The sequence below is a fragment of the Cervus elaphus genome, chromosome 23, assembly GCF_910594005.1.
Source record: "Cervus elaphus chromosome 23, mCerEla1.1, whole genome shotgun sequence".
NCBI lineage: Eukaryota > Metazoa > Chordata > Mammalia > Artiodactyla > Cervidae > Cervus > Cervus elaphus.
The window spans coordinates 46,343,138-46,365,270 of record NC_057837.1 but is presented as its reverse complement, the minus strand read 5'-3'; the positions used below and the strand labels follow the sequence as shown (position 1 = coordinate 46,365,270).

The 22,133-nt window shown below is 40.5% G+C and overlaps 1 protein-coding gene, 1 non-coding gene and 1 pseudogene across 5 annotated transcripts in view; 1 reads left to right on the top strand and 2 right to left on the bottom strand.

Annotated features, from left to right (window-relative positions):
• LARP4B (La ribonucleoprotein 4B) overlaps positions 1 to 22,133 on the bottom strand; it is a 77,077-nt gene that overhangs the window by 11,599 nt on the left and 43,345 nt on the right. For all 4 annotated transcript variants that reach the window (XM_043883178.1, XM_043883176.1, XM_043883175.1 and 1 more), the window contains 6 exons: positions 7,895 to 7,973; positions 7,087 to 7,223; positions 4,475 to 4,578; positions 3,200 to 3,310; positions 1,431 to 1,484; positions 1,133 to 1,342 (listed from right to left, as the gene is read on the bottom strand). In XM_043883178.1, coding sequence (XP_043739113.1) covers positions 1,133 to 1,342; positions 1,431 to 1,484; positions 3,200 to 3,310; positions 4,475 to 4,578; positions 7,087 to 7,223; positions 7,895 to 7,973 — 695 coding nt within the window. The remainder of the gene's footprint in view (positions 1 to 1,132; positions 1,343 to 1,430; positions 1,485 to 3,199; positions 3,311 to 4,474; positions 4,579 to 7,086; positions 7,224 to 7,894; positions 7,974 to 22,133) is intronic.
• LOC122681276 lies at positions 13,296 to 13,745 on the top strand (annotated as a pseudogene).
• Positions 20,394 to 20,584, bottom strand: LOC122682349. The gene has a single exon (XR_006337360.1). It is a non-coding gene; the product is annotated as a U2 spliceosomal RNA (small nuclear RNA).

The window sequence follows — 22,133 nt, the reverse complement described above, 5'->3', positions numbered from 1 at the left end:
TGCCACCCAGTTCCCGCCTACATTAAAATGAAAGGAAAAGTAAAAAAGCTGGCGATTGCTCCTAACTAGTAGAGCTAACCAAAAGCTATAATATGATGACTAGAAACAGTTCAAGACCAAAACAAAATCATTTGAAATTTTAAAAGAAAATGAAACCAACAAAAGGGAAACTCTGAGGGAGAAAGATGCAGTGAAAGCTGTTGTTAGCATCCCTGAAGTTCTTCTGTAGAATCATTGTGTACTTAGAAACATACCCATCACACCAGAAGTAGATTCTGAAGACTGTAAATCATGTAAGAAGACTTGAGATAATCAATTCATATGTGCAATTTTACACATACAACTATGGAATTTAAGTAACTGTGCTCAAGAGTTTAAATAAAAACAAACTGGTTGCTAAGGCAGTTGGTAACACAACTTGTTGAGAACTAACTGGCCCCATCTCGTTGCACCTACTCACAATGACACAACCTGTTTTAGAGCAGTTTCTGGGCCTCACATGGCCCAGCCAGACCAAAGGGACTAGCCACTTGTCCAGACTACTGATGCAGAGGTGAAGGACAAACACCCCTAGAGCCCAGAGACAAAAGCACACAGTAGGCCTCCTCTGGAGCAACCATTCACCCAAGAGTGGCGGACACTGCCACAGTCCTTGTTTGCAAAAAACCGAGCACTGGCAAAGTGCAATGAAGCCTGCCATCCGTCCTCCATTGTCCGGGACTGTCACAAGCTTAGGAAACACCACTCTCCCCTTCAAACCACGTCCCATTGTACCCCTTCTGTGCTCAGAAAGACCCAGCTATCCCAAAGCTCATGACCACATGTCATGCTGTTCTCAGGGCTACACAGCTAAGAGAGGAAACAGATGACAGGAGGGAGGCAAACAGGTAAAGGATGGGGATTGCATCATTAGAGATTTCTTCAAGTTTCTGCAGCTCTTTATTTATCTCCCAGTGAAACTGAAAACCCCCATGGAGCGTGAAGGCCCATCTGACCACATCACCTGAATCGGCATGCCCCTAGAGGAGGGTCTCTACCGCCAGCCATCTGAACTGGCATCCCTTTAGAGGAGGGCATCTACTGCCCAGCGCACCAAGGGTCTACGACATGAGCTCCAGTAAGGCCAACTCACCAAGGGCGGGTCAAGATAGCTATGTGTCGCTGACCACGTCTGGGGGGCTATCAGGCTGTACAGAGGGAACTGCTGCTGGGGACTATAGACTGGAGGTAAGTAAAATGACGCCGTGTAGCGCTGCTGTGTGTAGAGGCTCATGTCCAGAGGCCTAAAGCCATTCTTTGGCAAAAACGTGTTTATAGCTATTGCCTTCGCCTTTATCCGTGCCTGTGTGAAAACACAGAAGTTTCTGTTATTAATAGAATACTTAAAGACATTGATGTGCAGGTAAAGCGTAACCAATGGTCTTGCTTACCTTAATTGGTTTTCCTTGAAAGGTTTTGACTTCTTCTCTCAGATATTTGTAAGCCTGAGGACAAAATCATCCATAATACCATTGTGTTAATCTTATAAGATGAACGTACAATTAACTCAGTACCTCAAGTAAGCAATTATGTAGTCAGAATATGGTGGATGGGACCTAGAACACGGATTCTTCACCTTTTTTGGGTCATGGATTCCTTAAAATATCTGGTAAGAGCTATGGAGCCCCTACCCCGAATTCTCAAATTAGTATGATGTTATAAATTGATTACCTGTCAATAAAGAGAAAAAAGGAAAAAAATTCTCCCGAGCAGTATCTGTATATAATTTAAGTGTTAACAGAAAGCACACAGCATTTCACAGACCCTAGGCCAAGAGTCCTCACCTGGGAGAACACCAAGCTCCTAGTAATAACCCCATGCGCACTCAGATTCACATGGCTCAGGGTTTCGATGTTCAGAATTCACTGCTTAGACAGCTCCTTGCTCATCTCCAAGTTCTACGTAGCTCTGAGGGCTCGGCATCCCCCGAGTAGACCTTGTGCCGTGTTCTCCACACTGGAAGGGGGCTGGAGAGGTGGCTGGCACCTGCTCCACACACCTGCCTTCTCTCATCTCCCATCACCCTGCTTCTGGTCCCTCTCTTCCCCTCCATTCAGTTAAAACTTGTCTTTCAGGCTCCTCTCTCTCTCCTGAAGCCCCTGCGGTCTCGCCATGCACATCTCACACTCCACGGCTGTTCCTCTACACAGGTGAGTGCTTCCTCTGAAAACGATGCTTCCTTACACGGCAGGGAGCCGTCTGAACTCCCCACCTCCCACATGGCTCCTCCGTGCCTTCTTAGGCACCTCGTAACACAAGGCTGCCCAGGCAACGTTAGAGTTAGGTACAAATTTCCCAAACACTGACATCATTCTCTGTACAGAGATAAGAACAGAACCAGTTTTCCTAGGTTGCCTGTGTTACATGTCCTTAGAAAATCTAATGCCTATGCTCCGCACACTGCTACAAAACTGTCTACACACACACACACACACACACACACCCCTATTTAGGGTTTCCCTGCACTTTAGGTTCACTGCAGATGGTGACTGAAGCCGTGAAATTAAAAGATGCTTGCTCCTTGGAAGAAAAGCTATGACAAACCTAGACAGCATATTAAAAAGCAGAGACATTACTTCGCCAACAGAGGTCCATCTAGTCAAAGCTAGTTTTTCCAGTACTCATGTATGGATGTGAGAGTTGGATTATAAAGAAAGCTAAGTGTCAAAGAATTGATATTTTTGAACTGTGGTGTTGGAGAAGACTCTTGAGAGTCCCTTGGACTGCAAGGAGATCCAGCCAGTCCAATCCTAAAGCAGATCAGTCCTGAGTGTTCATCGGAAGGACTGATGTTGAAGCTGAAACCCCAATACTTTGGCCACCTGATACGAAGAACTGACTCACTGGAAAAGACCCTGATGCTGGGAAAGATTGAAGGCGGGAGGAGAAGGGGACACAGAGGATGAGACGGTTGGATGGCATCACCGACTCAATGGACATGAATCTGAGTAAACTCCAGGAGTTGGTGATGGACAGGGAGGCCTGGCATGCTGCGATTCATGGGGTCGCACAGAGTTGGACACGACTGAGTGACTGAACTGGACTCAGAGCCAATCGTCACCCCTGTGCCCGCACTGAGCCCTACCGTGTACTGACTGCAAAGTGCTGGTAAACTACACTTCACAGGGTATGGGGCAGGGGGTGCACAGGAAGAACTTACCTGTTGTGCATCAGCTTCTGTTTCAAATGTAATAAACCAATTATCATTATAGGCAAATTCACAGTTTATAAATCTCGGTAAGTTATCTCCTTTAAATAGTGCTTCTACTTCCTACAGGAAACAGAGAAGTTAGAAATTAATTCTCAACTGAGCACCGTTTGTCTTCACTAAAGAAACATGAGGCCTGTTCTTAAGGACAGATGCTGAAAAGACAACCCCAGCTCACCGAAGTCCAGGGCTCTCTCTCCAGGTGGCTGTGCAGGCACCTGAAGTAGCTTCCAGAATTACGATCCCATTGCCACAGTAAGTAAGCTCACAACCCACTGATGGCTCTCCCAAACCCCAAGAGACCAGTAATTAAATTAATGGGAAAATACCAGTAGGCTAACAACGACACAACTTAAGAGTGGGAGAAAGATAATTTAAGAAATCAAAAAATGAGATTAACCAGATTTACCCTCCCACATAAGATAATTACAAACAAAAGATAAAATACATGAAATAATGGCTTTCAGACAGTGTACCCTGGGCTGTGCGGGACAGCATTCTGTAAGAAGAACAGGTATAGATGGTCTACGGGTGCCTGACTCATGGGTGGGGCTTCCAGGCTGTGTTGCCAGGAGGGTGGGCACAGGCCTGGTACAAAGCTCCAGAGCTCAGGGGGATCCCCCAGGGCTCTGTGCTTGGGACACAGTGACCTGGAGTGGAGAGAACCGCCCCCCCAGAGTTCTCCAGGATCAGGGAGAGTCTCTAGCAGCTGGAGTGGAAAACGGAGCTCACTCAGGACCACAGGCGGAGCCCTCAGGAAGCACTGGCCCAGGACGAGGCCAATCTGCTTCCACGGGTCCAAGTCACTGAAGTGAGTCGCAAACAGCTCAGGAGCATGCACAGCAAGGAGCACAGGATGCTCCGTGCCCAAGAAAGCAAACCCCAGACGCCTGGCATCCACCCTAAGTTTGCCAGGTGCACAAAGAAATAGAAAAATATGACTTACAGTGAAAAAATCAACCACCAAATCAGACTGAGAAACACACGGACACTGGCATGTTGGCTCGAGTTGAGCACAAGCCACGCTGGTGTGCACAGCACCCTTCACTGTGAAAACACTTGCTCTGAGAGTTATTCAACATGAACGTGTTCTCTGTCTCAACTTGGTGGTTTACCATTTTTACTCCAAAATGAGTTAAGTATTGAAACGTTTTTTCTTTCTAACTTCTAAATACTGAAGTTACCATAAACTCTATTTTAACAAAAAACAGAGGAAAAATGACTTACTTCTACAGGGGTGGACTCGGGTATCTCACGTAGTATCACTATGCAACGGTTCTGATTTGGCCTTACTTTCTCTCCCTTCTCATCCACTTGGACTAAAGGTAAAGCTGTATGTAAAGAGAAGAGAAAAGGATGGAACACAGATATTAAAATAAATCCACCATCTGCATTCCACTGCAACCTGATGGAGATATTCCAGCAGGACGTATCAGACCATATTGCCAGGCGCATTAAAGAAAGCTGTACACAATGGGGAAACCATCAAATCTGTGGCAATTTAACACATAAGCTATGGAAAGGTTCAGACCAGTCTTACCTGTTACATTTAGGGGCTCTGGGGAGTCCTGCAGGAGCTTCGATAGAGGCAACTCTGTGACACAGGCCCTCCACAGCTTAAACCACCCCAAGCCCATTACAATGCAAAACAAAGGTTTTCTCCTTTCTATAAGTCCCCTGTCTCCTTACAGCTTAATTCTGAACTCAGAGAAGCTGCCAAACACTGTTCCCTCAGCCTCCCCTAGTGATGGATCTTCCATGACCACAGTCCACCATCAAAACAAGGGTCAACACTGCCAGCCAGCATGGGGACAGGCCCAACTCAGGTTTCGCTAGCTTTTACCTTACCTCCTTTTTGTAAGGTTTTATTTTCTGGAGTCACTCTGTTGAGAGTTTATCACAGGCAGACTCAGGTCACCACACAGCAACATCACAACCAGGGCCCAGAGCTGTGCACCCCTGTGCAGACACGCATTACCACCCCCAGGAATAGAATCATCATTTCATGATGGGTTCACTAATTTGAGAGGATGATAAGGGAATACTATGAAAAAGTTCAGGCTAATAAATTAGACAAGCTACATGAAATTGAAACATTCCTTAGCACCAAAGCTCACGTTTAGGAAGTAGGATCTGTGACAGAAGACCACTCAAGGCTCACAAGGTTTCTGGAAAATCCTACCAAACATTAAGAAAGAAGTAACACCTATTCTACAGTACAAACTCTTCTGAAACACTTAAGACAATACTTTCTAATCCAGCCTATGAAGCCCAACTAAAAATACCAATAGAATCTTTTGAAAAAACAAAATGTTGATTTCTGAAAATCACATGGAAATGCCAAGCACTTAGAGGAGCCAAGACCAAGATGGAGATTCACAACTACTCTAAGAATGACGACACAGTAAAGCCAGTACCATCCACACACTGCAGCAACGGCATCAAGACAGACAGATGGAGGATAGATACACGGCCCAGAGAGAAACCACCAGGGAGTTTACCCTGACAACTGGTCCAAAGGCAGTGCCCTGGGGAAAGCAGAGCCTTCTCAATAAATGGAGTGGAACAGCAGCACATGGACATGTAAGGGGGGTAGACAGCCCACACCACATACAAAAATCAGCTGACAATGGACCACAAACCTAACAGTGTAAGCCCTAAAACTACAAACTTCTGGGAGAAAACCCCAGAAATGCGACCTTGGATTAAGCAAAGATTTCTTAGATACAACACCAAAAGTAAGATCCATAAAAGAAAAAAATTAATAAACTGGTCTATATAAAAAAATTCAAAACTCTGCTTTTCAAAAGACACTATTAGGAGAACAAAGAGAAGCCACAGACTGGGAGAATATATTTGCAAGTCATATTTCTAGTAAGGACTTAAATATAGATCACATATCTCAAACTGCACATATACACATGCCCCTCAAATCTCAGCTGTAAGAAAACTCAAAAAATAAAAGAAAAAGAAAACAGAAGTGAGGCATCTGAATAGACACCTCAGCAAAGAAGCACCTGAAAGATGGCTCGATGTCATCAGGCGCTAAAGAAATAGAAATTAAAACCACAATGAGACACCATCACACACCTGCTAGAAAACCTAGAATAGCCCCTCTGTGAAGGAGGCCTTGCAGGGGCACCAGGAGACCCTAGGCAGTAGTGTCTGTAACCCTGACTGTGGTAAAGCTTTTGTCAATGCACATGGGATGATCAACTCAACTGTACCCTTTAAATACACAAAGTTCACGATGTGTCAATTATATCTCAGTACAGTGGCTTTTAAAAACAAATACAATGGTAAAGTTGTGGAACCTCCGTCTGCAAAGTGCACCAGGAAGTTCACACCTAAAATATCCACCCTTCCTGAGCTCCCATGGGTCTCTCAAGTAACCATGAAACCAAGAAATAACTTGATTCACAATGTGCTGTTAAGGAACAACACAATAATATATCACCAATACTTTAGCAGGAAGCAGGAATTTGAAAAGAACTCCTCTGACAGGGCGTGCCGATTCACATGCACGCTCCTTCACCCTGAAGAGCTCTTTTTTTTTTTTTGAAGAGCTCTTGACTGCACCTCTCATTCACACTCTTCCCACTAGCCTGTTCGACTCTCAGCACCCATAACCTAGGATGCATCTGAGACTGTGGTTCCACAGCACACTGACGCCCAGTGCGATGTGCGCCTCACCAAACTGTCAGAAAGTCTGAAGGGTGACAAAGGCACCACTTGCCATTGAGTCCTTAGCACAAATGGCTGTGCCTCTAAGTGTCATGCTGCCCAGAAAAATGCCGTCTGGACCATGGACGACACAGCCTGGACTACAGTCCACTTACATCTCAGCACCTCAACAATCAGGTCCATGTCGGTGCTGAGCTTCTTGATGTGGTCCAGGTTAGCTACTGTGGTGATTGGCACGTACTGGTCACTGTCCATCTGAGATATAAGGTACATGTCACTAGCAAGGTTCTCCCTGCAAAGAGAAGACAATCTTTCTTAGTTCACAGCTTTTTTAAAAAAAATTTTCACAGCTTTATTAAAAGGAAGCTTCACGAGAGGAATGAGTGTGTACAATGTACTCTGCTATTTGCCATCTCTCTGACCTTGGGTCAATTTTGCCAAAGACATCTGGAGAAGCAGAGAGAGCAAGTAGACTGCACTTTATACAATCAAAATCAGTAAGCAAGTAAATCTTTAAAAATTATTTCTAGCTTATCTTTGTTCTAAGAAAGTGTTTGAGAAGCTTATTAAAAATAGAAACACAACTTCTTAAAGTAAGTAAACCCAGCTGAGAGAATGAGAAAGTAAGAAAAACGTGAAAAGGCCAAGAAAAGCTGGTACCCAGAGTGTTTGTGGTTCGGGTTGAACAGCCATCAGAGAGGCTATGGCTCCACCCCTGGCCTCCCAGCTTATGCAGCAGAGGCTGGAAAAGCAGGAAAGTAACCAACAACATGACCCACACCACCACCTGTGAGACTGACCACCTATGGACCCACCCCCAAAGTCTGATTCCAGGGGCAGGGGATGGCGATAGGAGACCTTGACTTCCTACAGGTGGAGGTACAGACACAGATGTTAACATATGAAGTACTACATCTATACAGATGTAGGTACCAGGTGCTAGAAAAACACTACCATCCTTACCTAGACAAGCAGAATTCCAATGTCTTTTTAAGTACTTCCCGGGGGTCTTCCTGGCTTTCTGGTTGAGATTCATTCCCTCCTATATAAAGGCAAAGAAAAAATGGCTTAAATTCACCAAGCACTTGATTCAGTATAGCAATTTTAATGGTTTCAATATACATAGTAATTTATCTACATAACAGCAAATATAAAAACAATTATTTTACAAGGAATTCATATAGGCAAGCAAAACGAAACGAAAAATCCATTACCCCCCAAACAAAAACAGTTTGAAAAAACCTGAGGAGTTAGATTTATTAGCAAAGTTTAGCAGGAAAGCTTGTCTCAATTCAAAAAGGATTTTCAGGTGACCTACAAGCAGACAAGATGCTAAGACTATAATAAATATAAAGGAAATAAAGTAACTAAAGAGTATTTTTTTTTTTTTTTTTTACTAAAGAGTTTTTAGACACTACTATATAGATTTGCATGGCATACTAGTAATACATGTAGGATTTTCTAACAGGAGACACTTGCATTTTAGAAGTCAAAGTTAAAGACCATCAAAAAGCAAAGACAAAGTGGAAAAACTGATGACAAAGAGACAGTATGTATTTTATATAAAGAGCTTCAATAAAATCTATCCCCCATCAGGAAAAAATGAAACCAAAACAAACAAAACTAACAGACCTAATGAGACTGAAAATTAGAAATAGGCCTTGAAGCCAGCCACATTCCATCCCTTCATCCAGAAAGGGCTCTCCTGCACACACGTTCAAGTCCCTACTGAATGGATAGCACTGTCTCCTGAGACACCTCCTGCGTGCCAGGCCCTGCTGCAGAGCTGCCTGTGTGTGTGCTGTGTGCTCACTCATGTCTGATCTTTGTGACCCTCTGAACTGCAGCCCGCCAGGCTCCTCTGTCCATTGGATTCTCCAGACAAGAATACTGGAGTGGGTTGCCATGCTTTTCTCGAGGGGATCTTTCTAACCCAGAGATCAAGCCCATGTCTCCTGCATCTCCTGCACTGGCAGGTAGGTTCTTTAGCACTAAGCCACCTGGGAAGCTCCAGTAGAGCTGCTTACTCAGCCTAAAAGAGGCAGTCTCTGCTCTTAGAAGGAGGCAATCAATAGCCAAACAAGTAAACAGTAAATAGGTAGAATCGGACACAAAGGAGAAAACCAAGGGCACAAGCAGACTCAACGCAGAAGGAATAATCAGCAAGCTGGAAAACAGGTCATGTGAAATTAGTCAGCTAGAGGAACACAAAGAAAAAATAATGAAGAATAAAGAAGAAAGCCTACCTGACCTGTGATACACCACCAGCAGTATTTCTGTACACTAACAACAAACTATCTGAAGAAGAAACTAAGATAACAATCCCACTCACAACTACAAGTCAAAGGATTAAATACCCAGGAATAAATATAACCAAAAGGAGAAAGATCTGTGAGCTGAAAACCCGAAGCTACTGATAAAAGAAATTAAAGACAAGTAAATGAAAAGATATCCCCATGTTCTTGGGTTAAAAGAATACTGTGAAAATCTCCATGTAAAAATATTCCAAGCAATCTACAGATTCAATGCAATCACTTCTTATCAAAATTCCAATGGCATTTTTTGCATAAGTACATCAAACAACCTTAGAATTTGCATGGAACCAAAAGACTCTGAATAGCGAAAAAAATCTTGAGTAAGAAGAACAAAGCTGGAAGCATCACACTTCCTGACTCCAAACTACTTTGAAAAGTTACAGTTATCAAAAAAGTATGCTACTGGCATACAACAGACATACAGACCAATGGAATAGAATGGAGAACCCAGAGATAAACCGACATGTATGTGACCAGCTGATCTTCAACAAGGCTGCCAAGATTACTTAAGGGGAAAGGACAATTTCTTCAATAAATAATACTGGGAAAACTGACAGCCACATGCAAGAGAATTAATGGAACCCTTATCTTACCCCATATACAAAAACCAACTCAAAATGAATTAAAGACTTACATGTAAGAGCTGAAACTTAATGACTTACATGTAAGAGCTGAAACTGTATATCTAAAAAAAAAAAGAAACACCCAATGTAAAAAAATGTCCTAGCCATCAGACTTGGCAACAATCTTTTTGGATATGACACCCAAAGCACAGGAAACAAAAGCAAAAATAAACATGGGGACTACATTCCATTAAAAAGGTTTTGTACAGGAGAATAAGATGGCAGATGAGTAGGTGGACGTGGAGTACATCTCTCTCCATGGATACATCAGGAATGCACCTTCAGACACAGAAGTGCATGCAGAACACGGACTGAGAGTGGACAGGAGGACCTGACCAGAGGAAAAGAATATACAGAACCACGCAAAACTTGATATCAAGCCCTGAGCCTTTGGAGTGGGAGTACTGACTCCAAGACTCTAGACTACCAGAGAACTAACCCCAGGGAGTATTAAATAGTGTGAACTCACACAAAGGAAACCACATGAATATAAGATCTGGCATTACCCAACCACCAGTAGCACCCTGTGCAGGACTCCTCATCTAACCAACAAATAAAACAAAAATACAAACCCAATCATCAGCAGACAGGATTACCACCTCACTCAGCACTGCTCATCAGAGGAAAAACAAACAAACAAACAAAAACTCAGCACAAATCTCACTCTATATGAAGCTTATACAAACCACTGGACCAACCTTAGGAGGGCAGAAACCAAAAGGAAGAAAGAATTCAACCTTGAAGCCTGGGAAAAGGAGACCTCAAACACAGTAAGTTAAAAAAAAAAAAAAATGAAAAGGCAGAGAAATACTACACAAATGAAGGAACAAACTAGAAACAAAGAAGTCCAAATAAATGAAGAGGAAATAGGAAAACTACCTGAAAAAGAACTCAGAATAATGATAGTAAAGACGATCAAAAACCTTGAAAACAAAATGGAGAAAATGCAAGAATCAATGAACAAAGACCCAGAAGAATTAAAGAATACACATACAGAGACAAACAACACAATTACTGAAATTAAAAATATTCTAGGAGGACTCAATAGCTGAATATCTGAAACAGAAGAACGAATCAGTGAGCTGGAAGATAAAATGGTGGAAATAACTTCTGAAGAGCAGAATAAAGTAAAAAGAATGAAAAGAATTGAGGATCGTCTCAGAGACCTCTCAGACAATATCAAACACACCAACATTCGAATTATAGGGGTCCCAGAAGAAGAGAAAAAGAAAGGGTATGAGAAAATTTTTGAAGAGATTATAGTTGAAAATTTCCCCAACATGGAAAAGGAAATAACCAATCAATTCCAAGAGGCACAAAGAGTCCCATACAGGATAAACCCAAGGAGAAACACGCCAAGACACATACTAATCAAACTAACAAAGACTAAACACAAAGAAAGAATATTAAAAGCAGCAAGGGAGAAGCAACAAGCAACATACAAGGGAAACCCTGTACCCTTAACAGCTGATCTTTCAGCAGAATCTCTGCAGGCCAGAAGACAATGGCAGGATATATTTAAAGTACTGAAAGGGAAAAATCTACAATCAAGATTACAGTTCCTAGGCAAGGATCTCATTCAAAATTGATGGAGAAATAAAAAGTTTTTCAGACAAGCAAAAGTTAAGAGAATTCAGTACCACCAAACCAGCTTTACAACAAATGTTAAAGGGACTTCTATAGTCAAAAAACAAAAGAGAAGAAAAAAGATCTACAAAATCAACCCCAAACAATTAAGAAAATGGCAACAGGAAAATATATATCAATAATTAATTTAAATGCAAACGGATTAAATGCTCCAATGAAAGACATAGATTGGCTGAATAGATACAAAAACAAAAACCAATATATATGCTATGGGTCTATAAGAAACCCATTTCAGACCTAAAGACACATACAGACTGAAAGTGAGAGGATGGAAACTATATTCCATGCAAATGGGAAGCAAAAGAAAGTTGTAGTAGTAATCTTCATATCAGACAAAATAGATCTTAAAGAAGATTACAAGAGATAAGGAAGGACACTACATAATGATCAAGCGATCAATCCAAGAGGAAGACACCCTCTTGGGTGCAATATCTATGTACCCAACATAGGAACACCTCAATACATAAGACAAACACTAACAGACATAAAAGGAGAAATTGACAGTAACACAATAATAGTAGGAGACTTTAACACTCCACTCACACTAATGGACAGATCATCAAAACAGAAAATTATAAGAAAACACAAGTCTTAAATGATACATTAGATGAGATGGATCTCATTGATATCTTCAGGACATCCCATCCAAATGCAAAAGAATACACCATCTTCTCAACTGCACATGGAACATATTCCAGGATAGACCACATCTTGGGTCACAAATCAAACCTCAGTAAATTTAAGAAAACTGAAGTTGTATCAAGCATCTTCTCCGATCACAATGCTATGAGACTAGATATCAATTACAAGAAAAAAACTGTAAGAAACACAAACACATGGAGATTAAACAACACGTTTCTAAATAACTAACAGGTTACTGAAAAAATCAAAAGGGACATCAAAAAATTTCTAGAAAAAAAATGACAATGAAAACATAACTCAAAACCTATGGGATGCAGCGAAAGCAGTTCTAAGAGGGAGGTTTATAGCAATACAATCCCACCTCAAGAAACAAGAAAAAAATCAAATGACAACCTAACTTTACACCTAAAACAACTGGAAAAAGAAAAACAAAAAAACACCCAAAATTAGTAGAAGGAAAGAAATCATAAAGATCCAAGCACAAATGAATGAAAAAGAAATGAAACAATAGTAAAGGTTAATAAAACTAAAAGCTGGTTCTTTGAGAAGATAAACAAAATTGACAAACCTTTAGCCAGACTCATCAAGAAAGAGAGAGAAGGATCAAATCAACAAAATTAGAAATGGAAAAGAAGTCAAAACAGACAATGCAGAAATACAAAGGATTGTAAGAGACTATTATGAACAACTATATGGCAATAAAATGGATAACCTGGAAGAAATGGACAGATTCTTAGAAAAGTTCAATCTCCCAAGACTGAACCAGGAAGAAATAGAAATTACGAACAATCCAATTACAAGCACTGAAATTGAAGCTGTGATCAAAAATCTCCCAAAAAAACGAAAGCCCAGGACCAGACGGCTTCACAGGAGAATTCTATCAAACATTTAGAGAAGATCTAATGCCTATCCTTCTAAAACTCTTTCAAAAAATTGCAGAGGAAAGAACACTTCCAACCTCATTCTACGAGGCCACCATCACCCTGATACCAAAACCAGACAAAGACAGCACAAAAAAAGAAAACTACAGGCTAATATCACTGATGAACATGGATGCAAAAATCCTCAACAAACTTTTAGCGAAAAGAATTCAGTGACACATCAAAAAGCTCGCTCTTTCCCTGCTGCCATGGAGCCGCGCAGAGGCAGAGGTTCGGGTGCATTCAAGATTCGGCTCCACCCATAATCCACCACCATGGCCAAGGAAGGCATTGCTGCTGGAGGTGTAATGGACATTAATACTGCTCTGCAAGAGGTGCTCAACACTGCCCTCATCCACGATGGCTTAGCACGTGGAATTCACGAAGCTGCCAAAGCCTTAAACAAGTGCCAAGCCCATCTGTGTGTGCTTGCATCCAACTGTGATGAGCCTATGTATTTCAAGTTGGTGGAGGCCCTTTGTGTTGAGCATCAAATCAACCTGATTAATGCTGATGACGACAAAAACTAGGGGAATGGGCAGGCCTCTGTAAAACTGACAGAGAGGGAAAACCCCATAGAGTGGTTGGTTGCAGTTGTGTGGTGGTTAAGGAGAAAGAGCCCCAGGCCAAGGATGTCACCAAGGAGTACTTCAAATGCAAGAAATGATGAAATAAAAAACTGAATTCTTGGGGGGGAAAATAAAAAGCTCATACACCATGATCAAGCTGGGTTTATTCCAGGAATGCAAGGATTCTTCAGTACAAACAAATCAATCAATGTGATGCACCATATTAAAAAACTGAAAGATAAAAACCATATGATATTCTCAACAGATGCAGAAAAAGCCTTTGACAAAATTCAGCACCCATTTATGATTAAAACTCTTCAAAAAATGGGCATAGAAGGAGCTTCCTCAACATAGTAAAGGCCATATGATAAGCCTACAGTAAACATTACTTTCAATGGTGAAAAACTGAAAGCATTCCCTCAAGATCAGGAACAAGACAAGGGTGTCCACTTTCACCACTATTATTCAACATAGTTCTTGAAATCCTAGCTACAGCAATCAGAGAAGAAAAAGAAATAAAAGGAATCCAGATCAGAAAAGAAGCAAAGCTCACACTGTTTGCAGATGACATGATACTATACCTAGGAAACCCTAAAGATACTATCAGAAAATTACTAGAAAAGAAGTAGTAAAGCTCTCACTGTATGCAGATGACATGATACTGTACCTATGAAACCCTAAAGATACTATCAGAAAATTACTACAGCTAATTACTAGTGAATTTAGCAGAGTTACAAGATACAAAATTAATACACAGAAATAACTTGCATTTCTATACACAACAATGAAAAATCAGAAAGTAAGGAATCAATCCCATTCACCATTGCAACAAAAGAATTAATTATCTAGGAATAAACTTGCCTGAGACAAAAGAACTGTACACAGAAAATTATAAGACACTAATGAAAGAAATCAAAGACAACACAAACAGATGGAGAGATATTCCATGTTCTTGGGTAGGAAGAGTCAATATTGTGAAAATGACTATACTACCAAATGCAATCTACAGATTCAATGCAATCTCTATCCAATTACCAATAGCATTTTTCACAGAACTAGAACATAAAATTTCACAATTCATATGGAAACATAAAAGACCCTAAATAGCCAAAGCAGTCTTGAAAAAGAAGAATGGAGCTGGAGGAATCAACCTTCCTGACTTTAAATTATACTACAAAGCTACAGACATTAAGACAGTATGGTACTGGCACAAAAACAGAAATATAGACCAATGGAACAAGACAGAAAACCCAGAAATAAACTCATGCATTCTGGGTACATTATTTTTGACAAAGGAGGCAAGAGTATACAATGGGGCAAAGACAGCCTCTTCAATAAATGGTGCTGGGAAAACTGGACAGCTACATGTAAAAGAATGAAATTAGAACACTTCCTAACACCATACACAAAGATTAACTCAAAATGGATTAAAGACCTAAACCTAAGACCAGAAATATAAAACTCTTAGAGGAAAACATAGGCAGAACCCTCAATGACATAAATCAAAGCTAGATCCTCTATAACCCATGTCCTAGGGTAACAGAAAGAAAGACAAAAGTAAACAAGTGGGACCTGATTAAACTTAATAGCTTTTGCACAGCAAAGGAAACTATAAGCAAGATGAAAAGACAACCCTAAGAATGGGAGAAAGTAATAGCAAATGAAACAACTGACGATGGATTAATTTCCAAAATATAAAAGCATCTCAAATAACTCAATGCCAGAAAAACAAACAACCCAATCAAAAAGTGGGAAAAGACTTAAACAGGCATTTCTCCAAAGAAGACAAACAGATGGCTAACAAACACATGAAAAGATGCTCAACATCACTCATTATTGGAGAAATGGAAAATAAAACCATAATGAGATATCACCTCACACCAGTCAGAATGACCATCATCAAAAAGTTTACAAACAATAAATACTGGAGAGGGTGTGGAGAAAAGGGAACGCTCTTGCACTGTTGGTGGGAATGTAAATTGTTACAGCCACTATGGAAGATGGCATGGAGATTCCTTAAAAAACTAGGAATAAAACCACCATATGACCCAGCAATCCCACTCCTAGGCATATACCTGAGGAAACCAAAATTGAAAAAGACACATGCATACCATTGTTCACTGCAGCACTATTTACAATAGCTAGGACATGGAAGCAACCTAGATGTCCATCGACAGATGAATGGATAAAGAAGTTGTGGTACATATACACAATGGAGTATTTATTCAGCCATGAAAAGGAGTGCATTTGAGTCAGTTCTGATGAGGTGGATGAACCTAGAACCTATTATAGAGAGTTAAGTGAGTCTGAAAGAGAAAGATAAATATTGTATTCTAATGCATATACACAGAATCTAGAAAAATGGTACTGAAGAATTTATTTATTGGGCAGCAATGGAGAAAACAGACATAGAGAATAGACTTATGGATATGGGGAGAAGGGAGGAGAGGGTGAGATGTATGGAATGAGTAACATGGAAACTTACATTACCATATGTAAAACAGATAGGCAATGGGAATTTGCTGTATGGCTCAGGAAACTCAAACAGGGGCTCTGTATCAACCTAGAGGGGTGGGATGGGGCGGGAGATGGGAGGGAAGTTCAAAAAGGAGGGGATATTTGTATACCTATGGCTGATTCATGTAGAGGTTTGACAGAAAACAACAAAATTCTGTAAAGCAATTATCCTTCAACAAAAAAATAAATTTAAAAAAATCTCAAAAAAAACCCACCACTTTTGTACAGTAAAGGATACCATCAACAAAATGAAAAAACAACCCATTGAACAGGAGAAAATATTTACGAATCATGTACCTGATGAGGGGTTAATATCCATAATACATAAGGAACTCATACAACTCAGTAGCAAAAAAAAACAAAAAACAACCTATGATTAAAAGAAACAATGGGTAAAGGACTTAAATAGACATTTTTTTCAAAGAAGACATATAGATAGCCAAGCAGCACATGAGATGTTCAACATCTCTCATCATTAGGGGACTGCAAGACAAAAACCAAAATGAGGATCACTGCTCACCTGTCAGAATTGTTGTTATCCAAAAAAAAGGTAACAAATAACAAATGTGGCAAGGATGTAAAGAAAAGGGAGAGCCACCACCCGCTCCGCTCTGCCCCATGTATTACTGGTGGGGATGTAAACTGGCACAGCCACCATGGAAAAGTGTGGAGATTCTTCATAAAATTAAAATAGCACAACCACATGATCGAGGAATCCTACTACTGGGCATACACACAAAAGAAAGGAAATCAGAGTCTCAAAGATCTGTCTGTACCTCCATGTTCACACAAGGATTATTTATAATACCCAAGACATGGAAACCACCCACGTGTCTATCAATGGATGAATGGATAAAAAAAATGTGCCATGTCTGTGTGTGTTTATCTATATTTAGTCCAGGGCGTGGAATAATGCAGGGACAGGGCATACCAGGAGGGTGCCCAGAGGCGTGCGAAACCCCTGGAGGCAGGTGCATATGGGGTCACAAAAGAGTCAGACACGATTTAGTGACTAAACAACAAATATACATACAATATATATACACAGTGGAATATTATTCCACAAGAAACCCTGCCATACACAACAACATGGATGAATCTAGAGAATACTGTGCTAAGTGACATAAGTCAGAAAGAACTCCCCAAAACTACACAATGCCACTTATATGCGGAATCTAAAAAAGTTGTGAACACACAGAACCAGAGGGTAGAGCTGTGGCTGCCAGGGGTTGGAGGCAGGAAATGGAAAGATGCTGGTTTAAGAGTACAAACGTTCAGTTGTAAGACATAAACTCTGGGCTCTACTGTACAGCATGGTGACTACAGTTAATAATGCTGTACTGTATACTTGAACTTTGCTAAGAGAGTAGATCTTAAGTGTTCTTAGCATTCCAATGGGAAAAAAAATATGTGAGGTGATAGCTATTAAACCATCATGTTGCTATACACCTTAACAATAATTAACATTTACTTGTCAATTACACCTAAATAAAAAGAGAAAAAAACCTGTAACCTCCCACTACTGTACTTATCATGACCTGTCTTCTCCATGGTGTGCATCACCCTCTCACATATATAATGTGAACATAAGTGTATTCTGTGTATGAAAACAGTCTGTCTCTGCCCGAATGGATGTAAGCACCCACAGAGCAGGGGCTTTCACCAATCGTATGCACTGAGTCCCAAGTACCTCTGGCACATGGTGGATTTTAAATATCTTTCTTATTAAAAAAACAATCAAACCAGTTTTCTAGATGTAGAGCATTAGTTCCTGAGAGAAACACAAGGATGGCCCGGGCTCAGGGAGCAGACAGAAGCCTAAGGGTCCCTGAGTCCAGGGTGTGGGACAATGCAGGGACAGAGCACACCAGAAGGGCACCCAGAGGTGCAAGGAGCCCCTGGAGGCAGGCGCATGTTTCCTGCATCGCACAGGCACGAGGACTCCCTGAGGCCGAGGAAGAATCACATCAAAGGAAGGAAGGCGCTCACGCCTCCTGCTCTGCCCTCATGAACACCTCATGGACACTCCTGAAGTGTAGGCTGGCACAGTGACAGGACCACAAGTAGAGGGAAAAAAAAAAGAGTAACTTCACAGTTGAGAAAGCTAATAATAAACCTACTTCAGCCAGCTGGTCACGGTCAACAACAGCAGCAATAAATCATGCTGGCAGCATGTACTCTTAATGTGATGGGATGAAAACAGCTCTTGACTTCTGTGGTATTCCTTCCCTCAAACCCACCATGATGAGAAAAACATCACACAAATTCCAGTATCATGCAAAATAACTGAGCAGTACTCCTCAAAATTATCAAGGTCATCAAAAACAAGTAACGTCTAAGAAGCTTGTTACAGGCAAGAGAGCCTAAGAACACAAGTCACTACATGTAACATGGTGTTCTGGGACAGAAAAATGTCAATAGGTGAAATGTACCAATCCTGGTTCAGAAACTGTGGCAAATGCATCATATGAATATAAGGTGTTAACAGGAGAAAATGAATGCTGGGTCTGCGGGAACTCTCTATACTCCATCTGCTCAATTTTCCTGTAAGTCGAAAGCTAGTCTCAAACAAATAGCAAGGTGAGAGACTCAAATCTAACCATATTAATTACCATAGTAAAAGTTAACATTCTAAATGCCTGAATTAAAGGCAGAGACTATAGGATCTGACTTATTATCCAAATACTGGTTCTTTGAGATGAATAAAACTGACAAACGTCTACCCAGACCGACTAGGGGGAGGCGGGGAGAGAAGACAGGAATTACCAACAACAGGAATGAGTGATATGACATGACAACAAATTTTATAGATACTAAAAGGATTAATAGAGTACTATGAGCAATTCTATGCAATAACTTGGACAATTTAGATGAAATGGACAAAGTACGTAAGTAAAGACATAAGAAACCAAAGCTCTTTCAAGAAGAAATAAACCTGGGTAGCCCTATATAAAAAAACCAAACAAACTGTAGCTGACAACTTCCCCACAATCAATATTCTACACTCAGAGGGCTTCATTTTTCATTTAAGGAAGAAATAAACTCTTCCCAAAAATTCAGTAGGAGGGAAAACATCAAAATAAAACTACATACCAACATCCCTCATGAATGCAGGTGTACAAATTCTAAGCAGAATTATGGCCAATCCAATCCAATAACATATGAGAAATGTATTACATCCTGATGCGGTGAGGCGTACCCCAGGAATTTAAGGTTGGTTAAACATTTTTTAAAAATCAATATAATTCATCTTAACACACACACACAAAATACAATACAATACAAAAAAAAAATACAACCACTGCTACAGATGAAGAAAAAGCATGACAAATTTCTCTTTAACTGTTCCTCCTTAAAACTCTGAGCAGATCGCAACAGAAAGGGATCTGGTCCGCCCAGCAAAGGCCACAAACACAAAACCAAGAGCACCACTGTACTTAATGGCAAAAGACGATGCCCACCCCCACCCCACATCAGTCAGATATTTGCTCTTACCACATCTGTTCACCTTTGTAATGAAAGTTCTATTCAGTGCAATGAGGCAAGATAAAGAATAAAAGGAACTAGATTGGATAGGAAATAAAACTGGATTTATTCACAGATAACACCAATCCATGTAGAACATCCAATGGAATCTACAAAATAGCTTCTAAAACTAATACGTGAGCTTAATAAGCTTTCAGGGTATGATACCAATTTATAAAAGTTAATATATTTCTATCTATTAGTAACAAATAGTTGCAGATTGAATTTTTAAGAACCACTTACAGTAGTATTCTTGCGTGGAGAATCCCATGGACCAAGGAGCCTGGTAGGTTATAGTCCATGAGGTCACAAAGAATCAGACACGACTAAGTGACTAACACACACTTTTACAATAGCACAAAAAATATGAAATACTTAATGATAAATTGAACAGAAGATGCAAAAAGCCAGCAAGCTGAAAACTGAAAAATACAGTGAAAAACACAGTCAAGAGAGATTAAAGATCTGAACAAGCAGAGACATATAACACGTCATGATCAGCAAGCCAAGATGTCAATCTTCTCCAACTCATCTACAGAGTCAATGAAATTCCAATAAAAATCTCAGCACACAATACAGAAATTGACCAGGTCACCTGAATTTGCATGGAAATGGAAAGGACCTAGAACAGCCAAAATAAGTCTGAAAAAAAACAAAATTGGGAGGCTAAATAATACTACCTGCTTTTTTTTTTTTTTTTTTTAAGGGGGTGCACCGTTCCTGGAAGTACTGCAATACCAGGTCGATGCGTGGAGTGGACGGAGCAAGCTCCTATTCCAACTCCCTGCTCCAAAAATCCATTTAATATATTGTCCTCGGATAGAGGACGTATCAGATATTAAACTGATAAGAACAGATACTACACTTGATCTTAGCCAAAAGGCCGAGAAGCGATACTACCTGCTTTTAAAGGATTATTTACAGTAATTAAAACAGTGTGGTTTTGTTGTCCAAACAGACTGATGGAGAAGAGACAGTCCAGGGACAAACCCACATACTCAGAGACAAATGATTCTGGCAAAGGCACAAAGGCAGTGCAGTAGGGAAGGGCAAGGAGAGTCTATCTGACAAATGCTACTGGAACAACTGCGTATCTATTAATACATGTGCTCGGGGGGAGGGGAAGAACTCTGCTTCACACCTCACACCACATACAAAAATTAATTAAAAATGGACCACAGACCTAAAAAATGTAAAACCATGTAACTGGGACTTTCCTGGTAATACAGTGGTTAAGAATCTGCCTGCCAACGCATGGGACACGGGTTTGATCTAGGTCTGGCAAGATCTCACACGCTGCAGAGCAACTAAGCCCTCAGGCGGTAACTACTGAGCCTGAAGTGCTACAGCTACTGAAGTCCATGCCCCTAGAGAAAAATCCACGCACCACAACCAAGAGCAGCTCTGACCGAGCCTGAGTGCTGCAACTACTGAAGTCCACGCTCCTAGGAGAAAGTCCACGCCACAACCAAGAGCAGCTCCCACTCGCCCCAACTAGAGAAAGCCCGCGCACAGCGATGAATAGCTGGTGCAGCCAAAAATAAATTTTAAATTAAAAAAAAAAAATACAACTTAAAGAGTAGAAAACATTTGTGACCCTGGATTAAAAGATTTTGTAGGAACAACACTAAAAACAAGGTCCGTAACTCAACAATATAAAAGGTTTTAAACTTTTGCTTTTCAAAAGATACTATTAGGAGAACAAAAAGACAAGCTACAAACTGGAAGGATGTATTTGCAAGTTACATATTGATAAAGACTTCTGTCCAAGGAACTCTCAACTCAATAAATCAATCCAATTAAGAAAATGGGCAAAAGACTTGAACAGACCCTTCACTGAAGAAACATACACACTTGAAAAGATGTTTGACACCATTAGTCACTAAGGAAATGTGAAGTAAATCCACAGGAAGATTCTACTACCAAACTTGGAATGGTTAACATTAAAAAGACTGATGGTATCAAGTGCCAGCAATGGTGTGGAGCAGCAGGAGCTGTGACCACTGCAAGTGGGGATGCAAGGGGACAGCTATGGAACACAGCTCTGTCATTTCTTTCTTTCTTTTTTTTATTTATTTTTATTAGTTGAAGGCTAATTACTTTACAGCTCTATCATTTCTTAAAAAGATAAACCAATGCCGAGCGAATGAGCCATCTACTCCATTCCTGGGTATTTATCCAAAAGGAATGAAAACATATGTACACACAAAGCCTTGTTTATAAATGTCTATTGTAGCCTTATTTGTAACAGCCCCAACTGAAAACAATCCATATATTCATCAACAGGTTAATAAAAAAACAAACTATGATAGATAATGGAATGGAACAGTACGGGGTCCAAAAAGTAAAGGCTCCAAAATGTTATCACTTGAATGAATCTCAAAACAAGTAAAAAAGCCTCACAAAAAGAGCGCATACTGTAAAACTCTCTTTACATACAATTC